The sequence below is a fragment of the Podarcis liolepis genome (assembly GCF_965112155.1).
Source record: "Podarcis liolepis genome assembly, chromosome: W".
NCBI classification, from domain to species: Eukaryota; Metazoa; Chordata; class Lepidosauria; order Squamata; family Lacertidae; genus Podarcis; species Podarcis liolepis.
In genome coordinates this window covers 15610761-15634180 of record NC_139568.1, presented here as the reverse complement: position 1 = coordinate 15634180, position 23420 = coordinate 15610761, and the positions used below count along the sequence as shown (strand labels likewise).

Genomic DNA, 23420 nt, shown 5'->3' with positions numbered 1-23420 from the left:
GACCTTTAGTCTCAGCAACCGATCCATAGGGCAAGAATTGCTGTGTTCATGAAGCCTGACACTCCTGTGCAGCTCCTGTTTTGGTAATATAGAGTTAACTCCAGCTCGATTGGGGTGATTTGTTGCTGGCTTGCTCTTGTCAGTAGGTGGCCTGGGCAGCCCATGCTAATCTTTGACTTCTTTGCAACCCAGGCTTGGCATGGGAGAAGTAAAGGAGTGTGTCCAAGCTACCACAGTGGCCAACAGCTGCTCCATCGACAATGTCCAGATGTTCTCCATCAATCCATATGTGCTGAATGTAACAGTGGTGAACCCCCTGGGGACAGCGACGACCCACTACTACTTCTTCCAGAATGAGATCCGTAGGTTTTCACAGAATCATGACACACACGATTTCCCTCAACTTTTCTAACGGAAGGAAACAGGATTCATGCTGACGGCAGTAACATGCTGTTGCTCTTTAGACATTGCTGGACTACAACTTCCATCATCGCTGACCATTGGTCACGATGGCTGGGGCTGATGAGTCACTAGCCAATACCTGGCCACACTAGCTAGCACAAAGAAGGATCTCCTGCCCTCTGGTGGAGGCAGATGAGCAAGAGTCTTCCACTGCTTCGTTGGGGCAAAGGTCTGTACAGTGCAGAGATAGGGAACTTTCCGTTTTGTCCATCACTGGGGGATTTAAAAGGTTTTCAGCCACAAGGGTGACAGAAACAGGTTTGTAGGTTCAGAGTTCTGAGGGCACATTGTGTTATTTAGAGTGGCTTTTACAGGGCTGGCAGGATTGACTCTGAATGTTGTCCACATTAACACCACACATTTATACAAGCATGGCTTCCCCCACAGAATCCTGGTTAATGTAGTTTGTAAAGGGTGCTGAGAGTTGTTAGGAGGGCTCTATCCCCCTCACAGAGCTACAATTCCCAGAGTTCCTCGGGAAGGATTGTTAAACCTCTCTGGAAACTGTAGTTCCATGAGGGGACTAGTGGGGTCTCCTAACAATCCTCAGCACCCTTAACAAACTACAGCTCCCAGGATTCTTTGAGAGCCATAACTATTTAGTGCCTAGTGTGAAGGTGGCACCATAGGCCATGCATGCTTCTTCCATCTCTCCACTTGCTTGCTTGTTTTGTATTATTTTCTCTGCACTGGCTTTTTCTTAGTCAAGCCTGACCCTCCAGAAAACTTGACCGTTTCCCAGATCCTGGGCCAGAGGAAGAAGATACTTTTGGTGTGGAAGCCCCCCAGCTCCTGGAAATTCCCAGAATATTTCCCCCTCAAATATTTGATCCGTTACTCAAGGGATGGAACCAACACCAGCAAAATGGTGTGAGAGAGCACCATAAATAAGTCAGGGCTCTGTAACTTTAGGACAAAATTGCTGCGCTTCCTATATTTAACAGTTGTGCATCTTCTTGCAGCCCTTCCTTTAATGCTTTGGTGCACAGGCTGCTGACTTATTGGAGATAATAGAAGTAGTAGTAGTAGTCGTGTAGCAAATGGTCAGGCCAGTGTAATAAACAAAAATCTGCCCTTATTCCCTTATGGGGAACACAAGAGCCCTTCTAGAGTCCTTTGTAGGTTCTCCATCGGTCGGAGAAAAGAACAGAGGCCAACCAGAGAATATTGAGAAGCAATGTATTTTTTTTTTATGATATTTATTAATATTTCACAAACAATAAAAACAAAATCCAACATTTAAATGTTTAAACATTTAAACTACAAAAACAAGACAAATAAAAATACACAGTAGAAAAACAGTTGATAGAAGAGAGAGAGAGAAAAAAGTAAAAAATGGAGAGTAAGAAGAAGAAGAAAAGCCAAAAAACAAAGCTAAAAAAGAATTAATATTTTCAAGTCTTATATTTTCTTCACTAGTTTCTTGACCTCCTCACACCTCCCATTTTGTATTCCAGTTCAGATATTAAATTCAGCAAATCCTTACCCTCTAGCATTTATCCTTACTCCATATATTAATCTATTATTATAAATATCCATTTCCAATTATCATTCCCTATTTACATTTTTTTAAGCATCTCTTTACCAGTACCACTTATTTTCAATCAAACGTCATTTCAACATTCCTTAATTTTACAGTGCTTCTGCAGGTAATCTTTAAACTTCTTCCAATCTTCCTCCACCGACTCTTCTCCCTGGTCACGGATTCTGCCAGTCATCTCTGCCAATTCCATGTAGTCCATGACCTTCATCTGCCAGTCTTCCAGTGTGGGTAGCTCCTGTGTCTTCCAAAATTTCACGATGAGTAATCTTGCTGCTGCTGTTGCGTACATAAAGAAAGTTCTATCCTTCTTTAACACCAATTGGCTGGCAATGCCCAGGAGAAAGGCCTCTGGTTTCTTCAGAAGGTACATTCTTTCACCTTTGGTGGACGTGCCCAAGGATTAAGGCTTTCTGGGAGATGATATATAATGAATTGAAAAAGGTATTTAAATATACCTTCTTGAAGAAACCAGAGGCCTTTCTCCTGGGCATAGTCGGCCAATCGGTGTTAAAGAAGGGCAGAACTTTCTTTATGTATGCTACAACAGCAGCAAGAATACTTATTGCAAAGTATTGGAAGACACAAGACTTACCTACTCTGGAAGAATGGCAGATGAAAATGATGGACTACATGGAATTGGCGGAAATGACTGGCAGAATCCGAGACCAGGGAGAAGAGTTGGTGAAAGAAGATTGGAAGAAATTTAAAGATTATCTACAGAAATATTGTAAAATTAGTGAATGTTAGAATGATGTTTGATTGAAGTTAAGTGGTTTCTAGCTGTAATGGTATAAAAGAATATGGAAAAATTGGATTTTTAATAGGTAAAAATTTAATGCTACAATATATTAAGATTAAAGATCAGGATAATAAGGAGGGAAAGGAATTACTGAACTAATAAATTGAACTGGAATACAAAAAAGGGAGGTATGAGGAGGTCCGGGAAACAAGTAAATGAAAGATAAGTGACGAAAAGATGGAATTATTTTTAACTGTTTTTTATTTTTTATTTTGTATTTTTTCTTTTTCATTATGTAATACTGTGAAAACTTTAATAAATATTTATATATAAAAAAATAGATGAGCGTCACACTCTTTGGGGGGTGTATTGGAAGATAATTCCCACAGATAAAAAAGGTCACAGCTGTTTAGGGCTTTAAAGGTTAGCACCAAAACCTTGAACCTGATTCGATACTCCACCTGGAGCCAATCCAGCTGATGAACAACCAACTGAATGTGGGCTCTCCACAAAGTCCAAGTAAGAACTCATGCATCTGCATTTTAGACCATTTGGAGTTTCTGGAGCAGTCTCAAGGGTAGCCCTGCGTATCTATCTATCTATCTATCTATCTATCTATCTATCTATCTATCTATCTATCTATCGCACTTATACCCTGCCCTCCCCGGCTCAGGCGTAGAGCAAGTTAAAGTAGTCTAGTCTGTAGGTGACTGCTGCATGGATCACCATGGCTAGGTTGGAAAGGGACAGGTACGGTACCAATCGCCTAACCTGACATAGATTAAAAAATGCCAGTTTGGCTACATTTGTGACCAGTGCCTCCATAGAGACAGAAGCATCCAGAATCACACCGGGACTCCTGATGGCAGCTACAGGTGACTATTGTGCCCCATGAAGAGCTGGGAGCTGGCAAACCGAACCAAAATCATTCCGGCCCAGCCGTTGGACCCCCATTTTTAATGGATTGAGAATCAGCTGACTCCGTTTCCTCCATCCCAGCACACCCACCTAAAAATGGGCCAATATATCCAGGGTAGCATCTGGCCAGGGCCACGAAGCAGTAGATCCATGATGGTTGTGGTCAGATCTGTGGTTATGTACAAGATATTTGAATAAAGGGTGAATTCGGGGTTCCCCAATACAAAAAGCGTGAGGATCCATGAGGATCCGTGCTTCAGAACCGTGTTTTGGGGCCACGGTATGGCCAGGAAGCCGTGGATCCTAGTTTTTTGTGGTGTAGGCTGTGCCCCTGGCTATGACGTGTGATTTGACTGTGAGTTTGGGGTGGCCCAATGCAAAAAGCGTGAGGATCCATGCTTCAAAACCACGTTTTTGGGCCATGGAGTTACCAGAAAGCCATGGATCCGAGTTTTTTGTGGTGCAGGCTGTGCCCCTGGCTATGATGTGTGATTTGACAGTGAGTTTGGGGTGGCCCAATGCATAAAGCACGAGGATCCATGCCTCGGATCCGTGTTTTTTAACCATGTTTTTGTGCCTTTGCGGCCCCACGAAACAATGGATGTGTGGGTTTTTTGGTTCTGCCTACAGACTAAGATGTGGTCTAGAGTATCATGGTGTTTTTATTTTGTTACAGTATAAAAATCATATGAATTCATGAGGATCCATGCCTCGCATCCATGTTTTTGAGGTGCTGCAGTGTTGGATCCACGTTTTTTATAGTCAAGTCTGTAGGCAGTGTGATTTGACACTGGATTTGTTGGAGTTATTTTTTTTAAAGTGGAGGATCCATGAGGATCTGTGTAGATCCGCCTTTAACCCAGACCCGCATCTGCCTGTCTTGAGAGACAATTGTTGGATATAAAAACACTGATCCCAACTGGAGCCTTGAAATAAATTCAAAGCAAAATGGATTTTATTTGAGTGATCACAAAAACATACTTTTAAGATGGGTGACCAAAGCAGGCACACCTGAAAATCATCACAGAAGAAGCTTTTATGCTATCTCCGAGCACAAAATTCCCTCCCCTGCCCAGGGGTCACAACCTATCACGTCCGCCTAGTACAATATTAAACTCCCCGCCCCTGTTCCTCTTCTCCCATTCCTCTGAATCTGGCGACCATCTCTCATATTTATGATTTTCCTTATTATTTGGCATTATGTTTTCACCCCTCTACATGCTGTTTTTAGCAATAAAGCCATCATCTCTATTTCACTGAAGCATATATTTGTTGTCTTTGCTGTTCTTAACTGCAATTTCTGCAAAAGCATATAACACCTATTATTTTGCTAGCATATTTAACTACAATTTGTTCCACAAGCTATATTAGAACATCCCCAGATAAAAATCTCCTAACCATTATAACCTTATGGCCTTATGACTTTTATACAAAAAAAAAATTAATAAGAACAATATTTGTTCTAAAAAGGCAATAAAAAACAATATAAATTATTTATCTCACAATGGAATGAAACTGAACCTCTGGTTACCCACACCAATGTGACAAGCCTGGGCCGTGTGTCTGGAGGTCCTGGGCTGCCTAGACGACAAGACCCCCCTCTCAGCCTTACTGATGTGATCCAAAGGAAAGCGGAGCAAGACGTTGGGCACCAGCTGGGCTGCAGGATTTGCCAGAAGGATGCAGACAAGGCGCCACCTTAGGGTCTCCACTCTGGATTTGTGTAGGGTTCACTCCTGAGCCTTTTCTTCTCCTGAACAAATACAGTGGTACCTCGGGTTACATACTGTCAGGGGTTTAGGAGCAGAGGCACGGGCAAGGGAGGAAACAGAGAGCGAAGGGGAGGAGGCAGAAGAAAAGATGAGTGATGACGACGACCCGAGATCTCCTAGTCTTTCCAGTGAATCAGAGGATTCACAGAAAGGAGCACCAGTGGCCAGGGCAAGGGGGGAGTCTAGGGGGGCACCCCAGGAAGATAGAGCCAGAGGGGACTCAGGGGGGAGCAGCTGGAAATCGGGACCAGCGTCACCGCCAGGAAGCAGGGAAGAGGAAAGGAGCCAGGGGGGAAGCGCTGGCAGCTCACCACAGGAGGGAGGGCATGAGTCAGGAGTGGCCACACCTCCATCGGGGAGCGAAGAAACGGTTAAGAGGAAAGTGGAAGGTTGGGCGCGCGCGCCAAGTTCAAATGCAGAGGAAGGCGGCGCAGTAAGCAGCCCCGAAAGGGAACCAGGTCCTAAAGCCCGGCGCAAGGAGGCAGGAGGGTCCGGGTCAGCGTCAGAAGAATCCCGGAAGGAAGAAGCCCCGGGGGGTAGAGGGACCCAGAGGAGGACAGTCAGGCGGAAAAGGTGGAGCAAGGCTAGGATATTAAGTTGGTGCACACGGGGCGGAGACTCAGACGGAGCTTCGCCGATCTAGCTACTAGACGTAGAGTTGCGCGCAGCAGCGTGAGAATGGAAACTGTAATTCAATAAAGACTTTTACTTAATGATCGCTGGCTAGCGTGATCCTCTGTGAGCTAGGATCTTCAAGCAGCTCTGACAGTAAGCTCCGTCTCACGATTGTGGGCATCTACAGCCTCGAGGAGGGGAGAGAAACAGGTGCCTACTAGCGAGCTCACGAACGGCAGACGACATGACGGCTGAGCAGCAGATAGAGGAACTCAGAAAAGCAGTGGCACAACTGAATGCCGAGGCTCTCGCATCCAGGAAGAGAGAGGAGGAAGCAGCTGCCGCCTGCAGGGATCTCCAGGTCAGGTTAGACGTGCTGACAAAGCAGACACCCCGGCAGGAGGGAATTGGGTTGGCGAGACGAACAGGCGGGCTGGTCTCTCACTTCGATGGGAACCTGCAACAGTATCCCAACTTTAGAGCCGACGTACTGTGCGCACTGCAACTGCTGCATAAAGACTTTAGAGATGAGCAAGAGAGAGTGGGATTCATCATGTCCCATTTGCATGGGGATGCTAGAGCATGGCTACGCAATTTATGGAGAGATAAGGATCCGGCGCTCCAGAATGCAGATGCCTTTATTAAAGCGATGGATGGGTGTTTTTTATCAAGTATTGACGTGGATCTTGCACGGAAGGAGGTGCATGGGCTGAGACAAGGGAGGGCCAGCGTCAGGCAGTATCATGCCCGCTTTTTCGCCTTGGTCAGTGCCCTGGAATGGGACAGAGATTCGGCTCCTGTAAGAGACCTCTTTTGGGAGGGGCTGCACAACTCGATTAAAGATGAGATCGCGAGGGGGGAGAGACCCCGAACCACCCAGGAGGTCGTTCAGAGGGCACTGGCAGTGGGGGTGAGGCTGGAAGGACGTCCGTGGAGCAGGGACGAAGGGCGTGGAGGGCGCGAACCAGCCAGGGGCCCCTCCTTCCTTCCCAGAGAAGCAGCGCGGGCCCAATCCACGCCTCCGCCAGGAGGAGGAGCCGAACCTATGGAGGTTGGAGGTGCAAGGGCTCAGTCAGCAACCAGAGCCCTAGCACCGGCAGCAGTGAAAGCGAAGCCTCCTAGAGGGAACAGGAAGTGTTACGTCTGTGAGGAGCCAGGGCATATGGCAAAAGAGTGTCCCCAGAGGCTCCACAAGCTTACTGCAGCCTCGGCAATGGTGACTGCAGCAACGCAGCAAGGGGGACCACAGCAGGGAAACGACGCAGTCTGGCTGGAGGAAGAGGCCCTGGGGCCCAGCCAGACGTGTTAGTGACGCAGTCCCCAGAGGTTTTACAGCCCGTGAACCCCCTCCCGCCCAAACCAGTGGTGAGGCTCACCGCATCTCTCCAGCTGCCCAATGGAATCACCACTGACGTGCCCATCACAGTTGACTCGGGCAGCAACGCGGACTTTATAGGGCAGGACTTTGTCGACAAGCACGCTATACAATTGCTGCCGGCCACACTGCCCCTGCAGGTTGTCACGGTGGATGGCAGGGAGTTGCTAGGGGGGCAAGTGGTGAAGCAGACGCCGCCCATGGCGATGCGACTTGGAAATCACAAAGAAATCATCAGCTTCAATGTCACTCAACTATCGGATACGCCCATTGTATTGGGAATGAGTTGGCTGGACAAGCACAGCCCAACGCTGGCTTGGTACCAGAGGCAGCTGATCTTCGGCTCTTCCTTTTGTGCTGAACACTGCATCGTGCCCCGGCAGGAAGGAGAGGAAGAGGAGTCACAGCTGCTGCTAGGCACGCTGCAAGCGATTCCCCACAAGTACGCAGAATTTTTGGAAGTTTTCTGCGAGAAGGAGGCAGACAGGCTACCCCCTCACAGACCATATGACTGCAAGATTGACCTGCTGCCGGGGGTGGCGCTGCCTAAGGGGAAACTGTATTCCATGTCAGAGGACGAGCTGCAGGAACTCAAACAGTTCATAGATCATAATTTGGAGCGCGGTTTCATCCGAGAGTCCAAGGCAGCGGGGGGCAGTCCAGTATTCTTTGTTAAAAAGCGAGACACGCCCCAAAAAAGACTGGTCGTGGACTATCGCATTTTAAACAATGGGACCAAGCCGTCGGACTTCCCCATGCCCCGAATCGACGACCTCCTGGCGAAGGTGCGGAAGGGGAAAGTGTTCACCAAGTTAGACCTGCGAGGGGCGTACAACCTCATTCGTATACGGGAGGGAGATGAGTGGAAGACGGCCATGTTCACGCCACTGGGTACCTACGAATACAGAGTTATGCCCTTTGGATTGCAAAATGGCTCCCACGTTTTTCAAGCTTTCATGCATCACGTGTTGGCGGGACTTCTCTACAAGACGTGCGTCTGTTTCTTAGATGACATCCTGATCTTTTCGGAATCGCAGCAGGAGCATGACAGACACGTCAAGGAAGTGCTGACCAGACTAAAGCAACATAGGCTCTACGCCAAGCTGGAGAAGTGCCAATTTGATGTGACGGAGGTGGATTTTCTGGGCTACAAGTTGTCTGACAAGGGGCTCGCCATGGACAGCGCCAAGGTTCGAGCGGTATTGGATTGGAAGAGTCCACGCAACCGGAAAGAGGTCCAACGGTTTGTCGGCTTTGCGAACTTCTATCGCAAGTTTATCAAGGGCTTCGCTATGCAGACAGCGGCCATCACAGACACGCTTAGCTCCAAGAAAAAGAAGTTCGTTTGGACAGAGGAGGCGGAGCAGTCCTTTCAGGCACTCAAGCGTCTCTTCGCGTCGGAAGAGCAGCTGCTTCACGTCAACCCCAGCAGGCCGATGAGGGTGGAGACAGACGCCTCGGACAGAGCCGTGGGGGCGGTCCTGCTGCAAAAGGACCAGCAGGGGGTGTGGCGACCGGCAGCGTTTTACTCCAGGAAGCTCAGCAAGTCCGAGCAGAACTACACCATCTGGGACAGGGAGTTGCTGGCCATTCATGCAGCGTTCAAAGCGTGGAGGCACTTCCTGATCGGCGCCAAGCACACGGTGCAGGTTTGCACGGACCACAAGAATCTGGAGCACTGGCGCACGGCACAGTTCCTAAACCAGAGGCAGATACGTTGGGCTGAGTTTTTTGCGAACTTCGACTTCCGCATAGAGTATGTCCCGGGGGACACTAACATCATGGCGGACGCCCTCTCCCGTAAGCCACAGTATCTGGAGGACGCAACGCCAGCGGCCGCCATGCACATCTTCGCACCAACAGTATGGGCGTGCGCCGCGGCCACCGTGGACCTGGAGGCGGTGCGACGAGCGTTGCAGGATGACTCCTTCGCGCAAGCAAAGATGGTAGAGGTGCAAAGGGGCACGGCTGCGGCCGACGGTTTCCAGCTACGAGATGGATTGCTCATCCGTAAAGGGGCCATCTACGTGCCGGGAGACGACCTTCGCGCCAAGGTGCTGCAGCAGCTGCACGACGCGCCCACGGCCGGGCACTTTGGCAAGGAGAAGACGGTGGAACTAGTAGCCAGGGATTTCTGGTGGCCTGGAATGAGAGGGGAGGTTGCAGACTACGTGGCGAGGTGTGACACCTGCCAGAGGGCCAAACCAGTGCACAGACCGCCGGCCGGACTGTTGGAACCGCTGCAAACTCCGGTCGAACCTTGGGAAAGGGTGGCCCTGGACTTTGTCACGGATCTGCCCAGCTCGAGGGGCAAGACGGCAGTGCTGGTGGTGGTAGACCTGTTTTCCAAGATGGCGCATTTCATTCCGTGTGCTAAGGTGGCCACGGCGGAGCAAACCGCCAAACTGTTCATAGACCACGTGTTCAAGGTTCACGGTCTGCCACGGTCTATTCTGTCCGACCGGGGGCGGCAGTTCATCTCGAATTTCTGGCAGAAGCTGATGGGCTTCCTGAACGTCAAGATCAACCTGGCGTCGGCGAGACACCCGCAGACCAACGGGCAAGCGGAGCGGGTCAATGCCATCATGCAGCAGTACCTGAGATGTTATGCAAATCAACAGCCTGCGACGTGGGTGGATTACCTGCCGCTTGCCGAGTTCGCCTACAACAACACGAAGCACGTGTCCACGGGGGTCACGCCGTTCTTCGCCAACAACGGGAGGCACCCCAGAACCTTCCCGGGACTGGAAAGAATGGGAGAGGGGGAGCCGCAGACAGCAGATGCGTTCGCGTCGGAGCTGCAGGAAGTCCACGATCAGCTGAGGCGCCACCTGGAGCTGGCCAAGCACGCATACAAGGTACAAGCGGACAAGCACAGAAGGGTTGGCGAAGAGCTCCACGTGGGAGACTGGGTTTGGTTAGCAGCCCACGCAGTGCCGGCCAGGTCGTTGGCCAAGAAGAAACTAGGGCATAAACAACTGGGGCCCTACCAAGTCGAAGAGCAGGTCAACCCGGTAGCGTTCAGACTGGCACTTCCGGAGGGTTCCAGAATGCATCCGGTATTCCACAGATCGGTGCTCACTCCCTACAAGGCACCGCACAGGTTCCAGGAACCCGGAACGGCGCCGAGTCCGGTCAGAGACAGAACAGGGCACGCGGGAGTGGCACAGAAGGAGCGCATCAACGAAGTCACAGAGATTTTGGACTCCAGATGGGGGGAAGAGGGGGTAGAATACTTTCTCGCCAAGGAGGGCACCCCGGCCAGTGCGAACAGCTGGGTGCCGGGCTACGCCTTGGACGAACCTCTCCTCAAAGACGAGTTTCATGCCCTCTTCCCCCATAGACCTATGCCAGCAGACTTTTTCGACGACTGGCTTTTCACGCCCACGCTTTCGGCCAGCACTTTCCGGGGGTTCGACTCGGACGAGGACCCGACACAAGACGTCCGTTCCCCGGAGGGGTCACCCTCGGGATCTGCATCAGAACCCTCGTATTGGTGGGACGATAGACCAGAGGAGCAGTTCCGCAGACGGTGGCTGGAAGGCCCAGGACGAGCAACACCGCCAGGAGGAAGTGAGGGAGAGACGGACATGGACGTTTTCGGGGACGACCCTGGTTTCGAGCACGGCGGCACAGAGATGGAAGCGGAGGTGACCGTTGTCGACGAGAGCAGGGAGGAAGACCCGCGAGACTTCAGATGGAGACCCGCCACGGGAAGCGACCGATATCCGACGTTCGTCCCTTTGCAACAGCAGCCCCCAGCTCCAGCACCGGAAGGAGGGGAGGGGGGAATGGGGGGCTTCGAGGGGGGGATGGATGTCAGGGGTTTAGGAGCAGAGGCACGGGCAAGGGAGGAAACAGAGAGCGAAGGGGAGGAGGCAGAAGAAAAGATGAGTGATGACGACGACCCGAGATCTCCTAGTCTTTCCAGTGAATCAGAGGATTCACAGAAAGGAGCACCAGTGGCCAGGGCAAGGGGGGAGTCTAGGGGGGCACCCCAGGAAGATAGAGCCAGAGGGGACTCAGGGGGGAGCAGCTGGAAATCGGGACCAGCGTCACCGCCAGGAAGCAGGGAAGAGGAAAGGAGCCAGGGGGGAAGCGCTGGCAGCTCACCACAGGAGGGAGGGCATGAGTCAGGAGTGGCCACACCTCCATCGGGGAGCGAAGAAACGGTTAAGAGGAAAGTGGAAGGTTGGGCGCGCGCGCCAAGTTCAAATGCAGAGGAAGGCGGCGCAGTAAGCAGCCCCGAAAGGGAACCAGGTCCTAAAGCCCGGCGCAAGGAGGCAGGAGGGTCCGGGTCAGCGTCAGAAGAATCCCGGAAGGAAGAAGCCCCGGGGGGTAGAGGGACCCAGAGGAGGACAGTCAGGCGGAAAAGGTGGAGCAAGGCTAGGATATTAAGTTGGTGCACACGGGGCGGAGACTCAGACGGAGCTTCGCCGATCTAGCTACTAGACGTAGAGTTGCGCGCAGCAGCGTGAGAATGGAAACTGTAATTCAATAAAGACTTTTACTTAATGATCGCTGGCTAGCGTGATCCTCTGTGAGCTAGGATCTTCAAGCAGCTCTGACACATACGCTTCAGGTTACAGACTCCGCTAACCCAGAAATAGTGCTTCAGGTTAAGAACTTTGCTTCAGGATGAGAACAGAAATCGTGAAGCAGCGGCACAGCGGCAGCAGGAGGCCCCATTAACTAAAGTGGTGCTTCAGGTTAAGAACAGTTTCAGGTTAAGTACGGACCTCCAGAACGAATGAAGTACTTAACCTGAGGTACCACTGTACTTACTGCAAGGCAGTGGAGGTTTAGGACCAGAGTTTTCTTTCGCCTAGGCTGGCTCCCTGGCCATGTGGATGATTTTCAGAGAGACTTCTTGACAGAGCATGCAGCTCTCTCCTGGAGATGTTCTTGCTGTGGAGTTCAACTCCAGTCCTCAGCTCTTTCTATCCAAACCTCAAGCCGTAGGGTGTGGAGAGAAATGGTCCTGGAAATAGTTTATTATGTGTGTCTATCATTGTTTCTGTTTTTTCATCCAGTCGCTTTGTACTGCTTCATAAGAAGAGATTTGTAAATGAAGCAAGAAGTGGTGTTCTGCCTGCTCTGATCTTGGGAAATCTTTTACTGTAGTTCTGTAGCAAGAAAGAATGAGTGCCAGTTTTCTTTCCCCTGCCTTCCTCCATTGCAACCCCTTTTCCTTTTGTGGACCGTCTTATCACTGGTACTTATAGAATCATAGAGTTGGAAGGGACCCAGGGGTCATCTAGCCCAACTCCCTGCAATGAGGAATCTCAACTAGTTCATTCATAACAGATGGCCATCCAACCTCTGCTTAAAAACCTCCAAGGAAGGAGAGGCCACCACCTTCCTAGGTAGTCCATTTTCCACTCTCGAACAGCTCTTTCTGTCAGAAAGTTCTTCCTGATGTTTGGTTGGAATCTCCTTTCTGGTAACTTGAAGTCATGGGTTTGAGTCGTACTCTCCAGAGCAAGAGAAAACAAGCTTGTTCCCTCTTCCATGTGACAGCCCTCGAGATATTGGAAGATGGCTCTCCTGTCTGCTCTCAGTTTCTCCAGGTTAAACAAACCCAGCTCCCTCAACCATTCCTCATAAGACTTTGTTTCCAGACTCCAGAATAGAGCTTGATCTTGTAACCCACTGGTATTAGTAGCAATAAAGGTAACACTAACCACAATAAGAAAGATATTAGGCATTGTTAACAATTGTTTTTAAGAACATTGTTTACACATTTTTATACTGCTTAACTATGTGTGCAATGCAATCATGTATTCATTGCTGTGAGTAGTAATTTTAAGTGCATTGTTAATATAAGAATAAATGTGCAATACTGTTAAAATACATTGCTTCTCGACTTCCGGAGGCGGCGCCAACGGTAATGGCGGTCTCCTTCTGATCGGGAGGGAGAAGCTCCGCGGAATTTGGGGTCTTACCGCTATGGCGCAGCGGGGACCCGTTAAAAAACCGCAGGCGGGGGAAGCCTGCGGCCGTGGGACTCAGCGGGTGCCAGAAGCGACCCCCCCAATAGCAAAGGAACCCCAAGAGGGGCTCCGGAGCGGAACGGGGGTGTCGTGGCGCTGAGAGTCGATCGCTACTTCCGTGGAGTGAAGCCGCGCAGCTGTTGCCGGAGAGCGCTGACCTTTTTTTCTCTGACAATTCGGCTGTCAAAACAACAACCCGTGAGTAGGTCAAGTATTAAGATCGGGAATTTAAAGAAAATCAATTTGAATTGGAACCGAAGCGGGGAGGTGCAAAGAGGAAGTCCACCTTCCGTTCTGTAAAAAGACCAAAGCAAAGAACGTCCAAGCCGGGTACCGGGTGAGGAGCGCTAGGAAGAAAGACTGATTAGACGTCAAGCTAAGGGAACCCCTTCCCTGAACTGAGAGGGAGGGAGGGGAGAAGGGACAGTGCTTTTGGTGTCAACTTTTAATATAAGAGAGAAAGGAGAGACACAAGACCACCTCTCAATCCCTGGGAACAGACTGCCTAGACTGAAATAGTCTGGTTACATTGAATACAGCACTCTTTATTAACAATGTAATAATGGATGGTTAACACTCTGCAAATAGACATTCTGAAACTGTTAAAATTGTTACTTCTCCTGCTGAAGGGGGCATTTGGAAACTTAGCCATTTTGTTGCGACATTATTGACTGTTACTGTGTCCCCCTAGAGGCTTACTGAAAAAGTAACATTGGCTGGGGAATTTTCCACTCTGAGCCTGAGAAAGTCTCACAGTAAAGCTGTGGGAGCGACCTTGACTGTCAGATAAAGTGCCATGAATGAAAAGCCAACAAAATCGGAGAACAAAACAACGAGATCAGGCAGAGTCAGATACCAACAGCCTAGTACAACACAGCATCAACGCAGGGCATCTGCTTCAGGCCCCCCTGTATCACAAGGAGAAGGGATGTCAGAAGAAGGTTTCACCTCTATTTTGAGTAAGATTTATGAGACTTTGAATAAACTGAGCAAACAAGTGGCTGAGGCCACAAATAAAATTGATCAAAATACCACAAGCATTAATGATTTGAGCCAGAAAGTGAATGTAAATACAGGATCTATCAAAAAATTATTGCAACAGTCAGAATCGAACCAAAAGACGGCTCAGGAAGCTAAAGAAAAAGTAGAGGCTGTAGAAGGAAAGATAATACCGATAAGCAAACAGTTGGGGGACCACCAGGTATGTCTTGGGGTCCACCAGGAACTCCTGTCTATGATTGAATTGAGAGAAAAACAGACCAACTTGAGGGTCAGAGCGGTGCCTGAACTTGAGAAAGACAGCTTGTGTGACTTCCTGACACAGGAATTTGCGGATTTCTGGAACTTGGATGACAAGTAAGATTTTAAAATAACAAAGGCTTTCAGACTTGGAAGAGGAGGGAGGAAGGGCAGGGTGAGAGACTGTCTGATTACCCTTTGATCTAAAGAAGAGCAAGACAAAATACTAAGCCTACACTACCAGAACACTTTGATAATACAGGAGTCAAAAGTGGAAATCTTTAAGGACATTCCGAAACATCTTTTGGACCTCAGGACTAACTACGGAGACCTGGTGACTTTACTGAGAGGAAACAGAATCATCTTCAGGTGGGAATTCCCTCAAGGCCTATCTTTCAGCTTTAAAGGTAAGAAGTTTAAAATAAGATCATTGGAGGAGAAGGAAAAAATTTTGAGAGATCACGAAGAAGATCTGCAAAAAGGTGTAGAAGGACTGCCGGCAGCCTTACCACAAGGATTATTAGACATAGTATCACTACCTTTGGGAGTGGATAAGACAAAGAAAGTGATACCACCGCCAGAAGAAGACGAACTATTGGGAGCTGTCGGAGGACAGTAAACCTAGGTACATCATGTCTCTGCAACTACTAAGCTGGAACATTCACGGATTTAATTCCCCCGAGAAAAGGAAAAAAGTCTTTCACATACTTAAGAAGGAACAATTGGATTTAATTTGTCTACAGGAAACACATGTGACAAGGCTGCATAGGAAAATATTGATTAATAAGAGACTGGGCCAAGAATTTATTTCATCGGACAAAGTAAAAAAGCGAGGAGTGGTCATTTATGCAAAAGAGAGCCTGTCACCGAAATTCGTTTTTAAAGATGAGCAAGGAAGATATATCGCAATTGTCAGGGGTTCAGGAGCAGAGGCGAGGGCAAGGGAGGAAACAGAGAGCGAGGGGGAGGAGTCCGAAGAAAAGATGAGTGACGACGACGACCCGAGATCTCCGAGTCTTTCCAGTGAATCAGAAGATTCACAGAAAGGAGTGCCAGTGGCCAGAGCAAGGGGGGAGCCTAGGGGGGCACCCCAGGAAGAAGGGTCCAGAGGGGGTTCAGAGGGCAGCAGTTGGAAATCGGGGGCCAGCATCACCAACAGAGCGCAGTGGAGAGGAAGGGCGTCAGGTATCGAGCTCCGGCAGCTCGCCGCAGGGGGGAGGGCATGAGTCAGGAGTGGCCACACCTCCATCGGGGAGCGAAGAAACGGTCAAGCGGAAGGTGGAAGGTTGGGCGCGCGCGCCAAGTTCAAATGCACAGGAAAGCAGCGCAGTAAGCAGCCCGGAAAGGGAGCCAGGTCCTAAAGCCCGACGCAAGGAGACAGAAGGGTCCGGGGGGTCAGCGTCGGAAGAGTCCAGGAAGGAAGAGACCACGGGGGGCAGAGGGACCCAGAGAAGAACGGTCAGGCGGAAAAGGTGGAGTAAGGCTAGGGTATTAAGTTGGTGTACAGGGGGCGGAGACTCAGACGGAGCTTCGCCGGTCTAGCTTATAAGACGTAGAGCTGCACGCGGCAGCTTGGAAATGGAAACTGTAACTCAATAAAGACTTTTATAAAGTGAACGCTGGCTAGCGTGATCCTCTGTGAGCTAGGATCTGGGAGCAGCTCTGACAGCAATCGAAATTCAAACACAAGGAGAAAAATTTCTGATAGTAGGTGTATATGCACCGAATGAGGGGAAATCTACATTTTATAAGAAGTTGCATGAGACTTTACTGGATTTTATGGACTACAATATTGTCTTGATGGGAGATATGAACGGGGTGGTATCTACAAATATGGACAAGTCGCAGAGACAGGTAGTTACTAAAGGTGGTAGACTACCAAAGACCTTTTTTGAATTGACTGACAATATGGACTTGATTGACATTTGGAGGACCAGGAATCCCCTGGGGAGAGAAGGAACCTTCTTTTCTGAAGCCCAAAAGACATGGACAAGAATTGACCAAATCTGGATAACTAGAGGACTGGCACCCAAGATCAGGAAGGTAGAGATCTGCCCAAAGACGTGCTCCGACCACAATGCCGTGAAAATGGAGATGAGATTAACATTAACCGGTTCCTTCAGATGGAGGATGAATGACACCTTGTTTAGAGATCAAGAAGTGATTAAGAAGGCCCAAAAAGCTTTGAGAGATTACTTTGAGATAAATTTGAATACCACTGTGGAAAAAAGAATAATTTGGGATGCAAGTAAAGCAGTTATGAGGGGATTTCTGATCCAACAGAACTCATTAAAGAAGAGAGCCCAGAATGTGAAAATAGAAATTTTTTTGGATAAAATAAAAGAGGGCGAGAAAAGACTGAGATCGAAACCCAACTCACAAGAGATTTTGAGAGAAATAAAGTTATCCCAAGTGCAATATATGAAGATGATGAACCAGGAAATTGAGTGGAAAATTAAACAAATGAGGCAAAAGACCTTTGAATCAGCAAATAAATGTGGGAAACTGCTAGCTTGGCAGATGAAGAAAAGACAAAAACTCAATACTATTACCAACTTGGAAGTTGAGGGAAAAAATATTGAGAACCCAGTGGAAATCAGAAAATGTTTTCAGAGGTATTTCAAACAACTATATACACAAGGGCCTCAGAAAGACTTTGATATAGACCAGTTTTTGAAAGCAAACGGATTACAAAAAATCTCACAAGAAAACAAGACAATCTTGAACTATAAAATCACAGACCAGGAGGTGGAAGGTGCCATTTAGAATATGCAGTTGGGAAAATATCCAGGGCCGGATGGCATAACCTCAAAATATTATAGAACTTTGAAGGATTGGATAATCCAACCACTAAAGGAGGTTTGCAACGAAATTATATTTTTTTTAATAATAATATTTTTTATTGCTTTTTTTTCCAAGGTCAGAATACATCATCCATGATACATCAAAAGCGATTTTACAAAAAGAAAAAAGAAATTAAATAAAAGAAAATTCACTTTTTCAGATCTTTTTTCATAATCAACTGGACTTCCCCACATCTTCCATCCCCTGCATTCTTTACAATAAAAAATAAACAGCAAATTGATACCTTGTTTCATGTGTTTTTGTACTTTCATCTAATTATATACTCTAAAATTTAAACTTTTCACAGTCATAACTTAATTTCCATCATTTTCAAATCTCAATACTGAAGCATGTTTTTCCCAAAACTTAGCAAATTCTCAACATTCATATAACTTATAATGTTTTTGTAGATAGTCCTTAAATTTTTTCCAATCCTCTTCCACTGCCGCTTCTCCCAGGTCTCGGATTCTGCCAGTCATTTCGGCCAATTCCATGTAGTCCATCAGTTGCGTATGCCACTCTTCCAGCGTGGGTAGCTCCTGTGCTTTCCAATATTTGGCTATAAGGATTCTTGCTGCTGTAGTTGCATATAAAAAGAAAGTTCTATCTTTCTTTGACACTCTCTGGCCTACAATGCCCAGGAGGAAGGCCTCTGGTTTCTTATGGAAGGTATACTTAAATACCTTTTTCAACTCGTTATAGATCATTTCCCAAAAGGCCTTCACCCTCGGGCATGTCCACCAGAGGTGAAAGAATGTTCCTTCAGCCTCCTTACATTTCCAACATTTATTATCAGACAAATGATATATCTTTGCAAGTTTGACTGGGGTCATGTACCACCTGTACATCATTTTCATAATGTTTTCTTTTAAGGCACTACATGCCGTAAATTTCATACCGGTGGTCCATAACCTTTCCCAGTCTTCAAACATAATGTTGTACCCAATGTCTTGTGCCCATTTTATCATGGCTGATTTAACTGTCTCATCTGGAGTATTCCATTTAAGCAACAAGTTATACATTCTTGAGAGCACTTTCGTCTTAGGTTCAAGTAGTTCTGACTCTAATTTTGATTTTTCCACCTGGAAACCAATTTTTTTGTCCTTTTTAAAAACCTCTTGGATTTGGGCATAATGTAACCAATCTCGCACCTTGTTTTTTAGTTTTTCTAAACTCAGCAGTCTCCAGTTATCTCCGCATTTTTCTATTATCTCGCAGTATTTTGCCCAGCCAACCTCCATATTAAGTCTTTTTGGGGCCTTTGCCTCCATTGGTGAAAGCCACCTCGGAGTCTTGTTTTCAAGTAAGTCTTTGTATTTGGTCCAGACGCTAAATAAAGCTTTCCTGACAATATGGTTTTTAAACAATTTATGACTCTTTACCTTGTCGTACCACAAGTATGCATGCCATCCAAAAGCATTATTGAACCCTTCCAGATCCAGGACATCAGTGTTTTCTAATAAAAACCAATCTTTCATCCAGCAGAAGGATGCAGCCTCATAATATAACCTTAAGTCCGGCAGGGCAAATCCCCCTCTTTCTTTTGCATCTGTTAATATTTTTAATTTTATACGGGGCTTTTTGCCCTGCCAGACAAACTTCGAGATATCCTTCTGCCACTTTCCAAAACATTCCACTCTGTCCACGATCTGTAGGGTTTGGAACAGAAACAACATCTTTGGCAATACATTCATCTTTACAGCTGAAATCCTTCCCAACAAGGAAAGTTTTAGTCTTGACCAAATTTCTAAATCCTTTTTGATTTCTGACCAACATTTTACATAATTGTCTTTAAATAAATCCAGGTTTTTACCAGACAAATTAACCCCCAGGTATTTCACTTTTTTAACCACATTTAACTCCGTTTCCTTCTGAAACCCATCAATTTCTGAAGGTGTCAAGTTTTTTGCCAAAACCTTAGTTTTTTGTTTATTCAACTTAAATCCCGCCACCCGACCAAACTCATGAATTAGTTCTAAAACTCTTTTTGTGCTAGATTCTGGCTCCTGTAAAGTTAAAACCAGATCATCTGCAAAAGCTTTCAATCTATATTGTTTTTCTCCGACCTGTATTCCTTCCACCTGCTGGTCCTTCCTGATCAAATTCAGCAACACTTCCAGGACAGAAATAAATAACAGAGGTGATAGGGGGCACCCCTGTCGTGTCCCTTTTTCAATTTTGAACTCTTCTGTCACCACATTGTTCACAATCAATTTAGCTTTTTGTTCTGAATAGATTGCTTCAATACCATTTTGGAACGCCCCTCCCACTCCCATCCCTTCCAAGTTTTTCTTCATAAATTTCCAGGATATATTATCAAAAGCCTTCTCAGCATCTATGAAAATCAAAACTGCTTTCGTGTTCAAATTTGTCTGTAGTAACTCCAAAACATCAACAATATTCCTGGTGTTATCAGACAAATGCCTACCAGGGAGAAAGCCTGCTTGGTCTTTATGAATTACTTCGTTTAAAACTTTTTTCAGTCTATTTGCCAAAATATCAGCAAAGATTTTGTAATCCACGTTTAGGAGTGAGATGGGACGGTAATTCTTAAGTTGAGTCTTTTCAGATTCCGATTTTGGTATCAAAGTGATGAATGCCTCTTTCCACGATTCTGGTGCCCTTCCATAATTTGGTTACATACCTCCATTAGTGGCTGGGCCAAATATTCCTTCAATGTCTTATAATATTTGGAGGTAAGTCCATCTGGGCCTGGGGATTTGCCTAATTGCATATTCTGAATGGCACTTTCAATTTCCTGTTGTGTTATTTTGTAATTCAGGGCTGTTTGTTTATCTTGTGTTAGTTTTTGCAGGCCATAGCTTTTTAAAAATTTGTTTATCTCAGTCTCTACTTGGGGTCCTTGAGTAAACAATTTTTTGAAGTATCTCTGGAAACACTTTCTAATTTCTTCTGGTTTCTGAATACATTCTCCTTCAACCTCCAGATTGGTAACAAAGTTCAATTTTTGTCTCTTTTTCAGCTGCCATGCCAGCAGCTTCCCACATTTATTTGCCGATTCGAATGATCTTTGTTTCATCTGTTTAATTTTCCATTCAACTTCTTGATTTATCAATTTCGCATATTGTTCTTGATGGAATTTTATTTCTCTTAAAACTTCTTTTGATTTTGGATTAAGTCTCAACTTTTTCTCTCCGTCTCTTATCTTCTCCAAAATCTTGTCCTTTTTACCATTCCAGAGTTTTTTCTTAATAGTATTCTGTTGTATCAGGAACCCTCTCATAACAGCTTTACTCGCGTCCCAGATTATTTTCTTTTCCACCGAAGTGTTTAAATTTATTTCAAAGTAATCTTTCAACGTTTTTTGGGCCTTCTTCACAATCTCCTGATCTCTAAACAAAGAGTCATTCATTCTCCATCTGAAGGATCCAGCTGGTGTAAGTCTCAAGTCTATTTTCAAAGCATTATGGTCGGAGCAGGTTTTGGGGCAGATCTCTATTTTTTTAGTCTTAGGTGCCAGTCCTCTAGATATCCAGATTTGGTCGATTCTTGTCCAAGATAGGTGGGCCTCAGAAAAGAATGTTCCCTCTTTACCTAGAGGGTTCTTTGTCCTCCAAATATCAATCAAGTCCATATTGTCTGTAAGTTCGAAAAAAGTCTTTGGTAGTCTGCCATCTTTGGTCAGGTTTTGATTTTGTGACTTATCCATGTATGTGGAGACAACCCCATTCATATCTCCCATCAAAATGATGTTAGTATAGTCAATATGGTCCAGCATTATCTCATGCAGCTTGTTATAAAATTCCGATTTCCCCTCGTTTGGTGCATAAATTCCTACTATCAAAAATTTTTCTCCTTGTGATTGTATTTCAATCGCCAAAATTCTTCCTTGTTCATCTTTAAACACAAACTTTGGTGCTAGGCTCTCCTTTGCATATATCACTACTCCTCTTTTTTTAACCTTGTCTGATGAAATAAATTCTTGGCCTAGTCTCTTGTTAATTAACACTCTCCTGTGGAGCCTAGTCACATGTGTTTCTTGAAGGCAAATGACGTCTAATTGTTCTTTCCTCAATATGTGAAAAATCCTTTTCCTTTTTTCGGGAGAATTCGCGCCGTGAATGTTCCAACTAAAAAGCTGCAGAGACATCCTGAATCAATTTATCAGCCAATGGGGGTGTCTCCTTTGTTGTCTTTGTCTGGAGGTGGAACCGAGTTAAGACCAAACGAAGGGGGTGGCCAAGCTCCTGCTACTCCTTTCCGTAGGTCCTCCCCGTGGTCGTTCAGGAACTTTTCTTGCTCCTCTGCTGTTCTGATTCTTACCTTTTTCCCTTTCAAGTTGAAAGATAGTCCTTGAGGAAATTCCCACCTGTAAGGAATTGTGTTGTTTCTCAGTAAGCTTGCCAGGTCTTTATATGTAGTTCTTAAATCCAGCAACTGTTTTGGTATATCTCTGAAGATTTCTGCTGTCTTTCCCTGAATCACCAGTGAATTTTTAAAGTGTAGGCCGAGTATATTATCTTTTTCTTGCTTAGATCTCAAAATGATCAAGCAGTCTCTTGGTTTGTCCTTCTTGGCCACTCTTCCCAATCTAAAAGCGGTGACAATTTTAAAGTCCTTCTCTTCTGCCAGACCCCAGAACTTGGATATTTCTGCTGTCAAAAAACCAATCAGATCTTCTTTTTCTAGTTCTGGGATATTTCAAAGCCTGAGATTGCTTTCCCTGTTTTTCAGTTCCGCCATGGACAGGTATGCTTGTTGTTCAGTAACCTGTCTGCTCAGTGGTCTTACTTCCCCTCTTAATTCCTCTATCCTCTTTTTATTTTGGTCTGCTTTCGTATTTGCTTCTTCGGCTAATTTTCGATTTTCTGTTATAGTCTTTTCAGTGTTACCTATTGCCTGTGTATTTAAAGCGACTTGGTCTGTCAGTCTATTAATTGTAGCTGTCACCTGGTCAAATTTAGCCGCTTGTTCCTCAAATTTAGCCGCTTGTTCATCAGCTTTCTTATTTAATGCTGCCAGCTGGTCCAATATTTCTTTAGAGACAGGGTCTAGCCCTCCTGCAGCCATATCCCCAAAAGCTGGCTGTTTGGGTTGTCCTTCTTGCAGACCTGTCACAATTGGAACAGATGATCTATGTAGCTGCACAGGCAGCGTTGATTGCAACAATTCAGTTTGTTTTGCTTTCTTAGCAGCCCTTGTTTTTGCTCCACCACTCATTCCACAGCTGTCCAAGTGTCAAGGTCAAATTGTAAATCCCATGGGAAAAGCAATCCAAAAAGTAAACATCCAAGCGTAGAAGTTCCAAAACAACCAGCAGTTCTCAGAGACTAATAATTCCACAATCCAGCAGGGGGAGCTCCCCAGAAATTAGGAAGAAGGATGGAAAATTTCCACCATTAAGTTCCCAGAAAAAAAAGTTAGGTGAAATCCAAAACAGGGGGGGGGGGGGAACCCTCCAGATTCACTTTTTAACTGCAGAGAGTAAAAGTTCTTTACAAAGGTGCGTACAACAGTTCCTTTTTCATAACTTACAAAGTAGCCCGATGTAACTTTACGTTTTTATATACAGTTACCGCAATCTGATGTTACTTTGTATCCAGACAGCCCGAGAGCTGGGTTTCGTAACTTTGTAATCCACAAAAAGTAGAGAGAGAAATCACAGTCTCTAACCGCTTATAATACAGTTTTAACTTTTCTTTAACCTTTAAACAATTAAATCCGAATTTGCAGGGTATATTCCAACTTCTTTTAGACTCCTTTCAACGCTTCCGCTTTAATAAGTCTTTGCTCAATACTTTAAACAGAGCCGGAAGACTGACTTCCTTTTTAGCGTCTCCCGCTTTCAGCCGAAATTCACAAATTTGAGTTCCAATAAAGTCTCGGGTTTCTTACTCACGAGTATGTTGTTTCAAATCAGATGTTCAAAGAAGAAAGGTCAGCGCTCATCAGCAGCAGC

The 23420-nt window shown here is 46.2% G+C and overlaps 1 protein-coding gene and 1 long non-coding RNA gene across 2 annotated transcripts in view; both read left to right on the top strand.

Moving 5' to 3' along the window:
* Positions 1-23420, top strand: part of LOC310697712 — a 1172922-nt gene that overhangs the window by 508007 nt on the left and 641495 nt on the right. The gene's annotated exons all lie outside the window — the stretch shown is intronic.
* LOC310697822 (interleukin-27 subunit beta-like) lies at positions 200-1459 on the top strand (the record flags this gene model as incomplete). The annotated part of the gene is made up of 2 exons (XM_083484449.1): positions 200-362; positions 1167-1459. The coding sequence occupies 2 exons, from the start codon at positions 200-202 to the stop codon at positions 1334-1336; spliced, it is 333 nt and encodes a 110-aa protein (XP_083340575.1). The 3' UTR covers positions 1337-1459.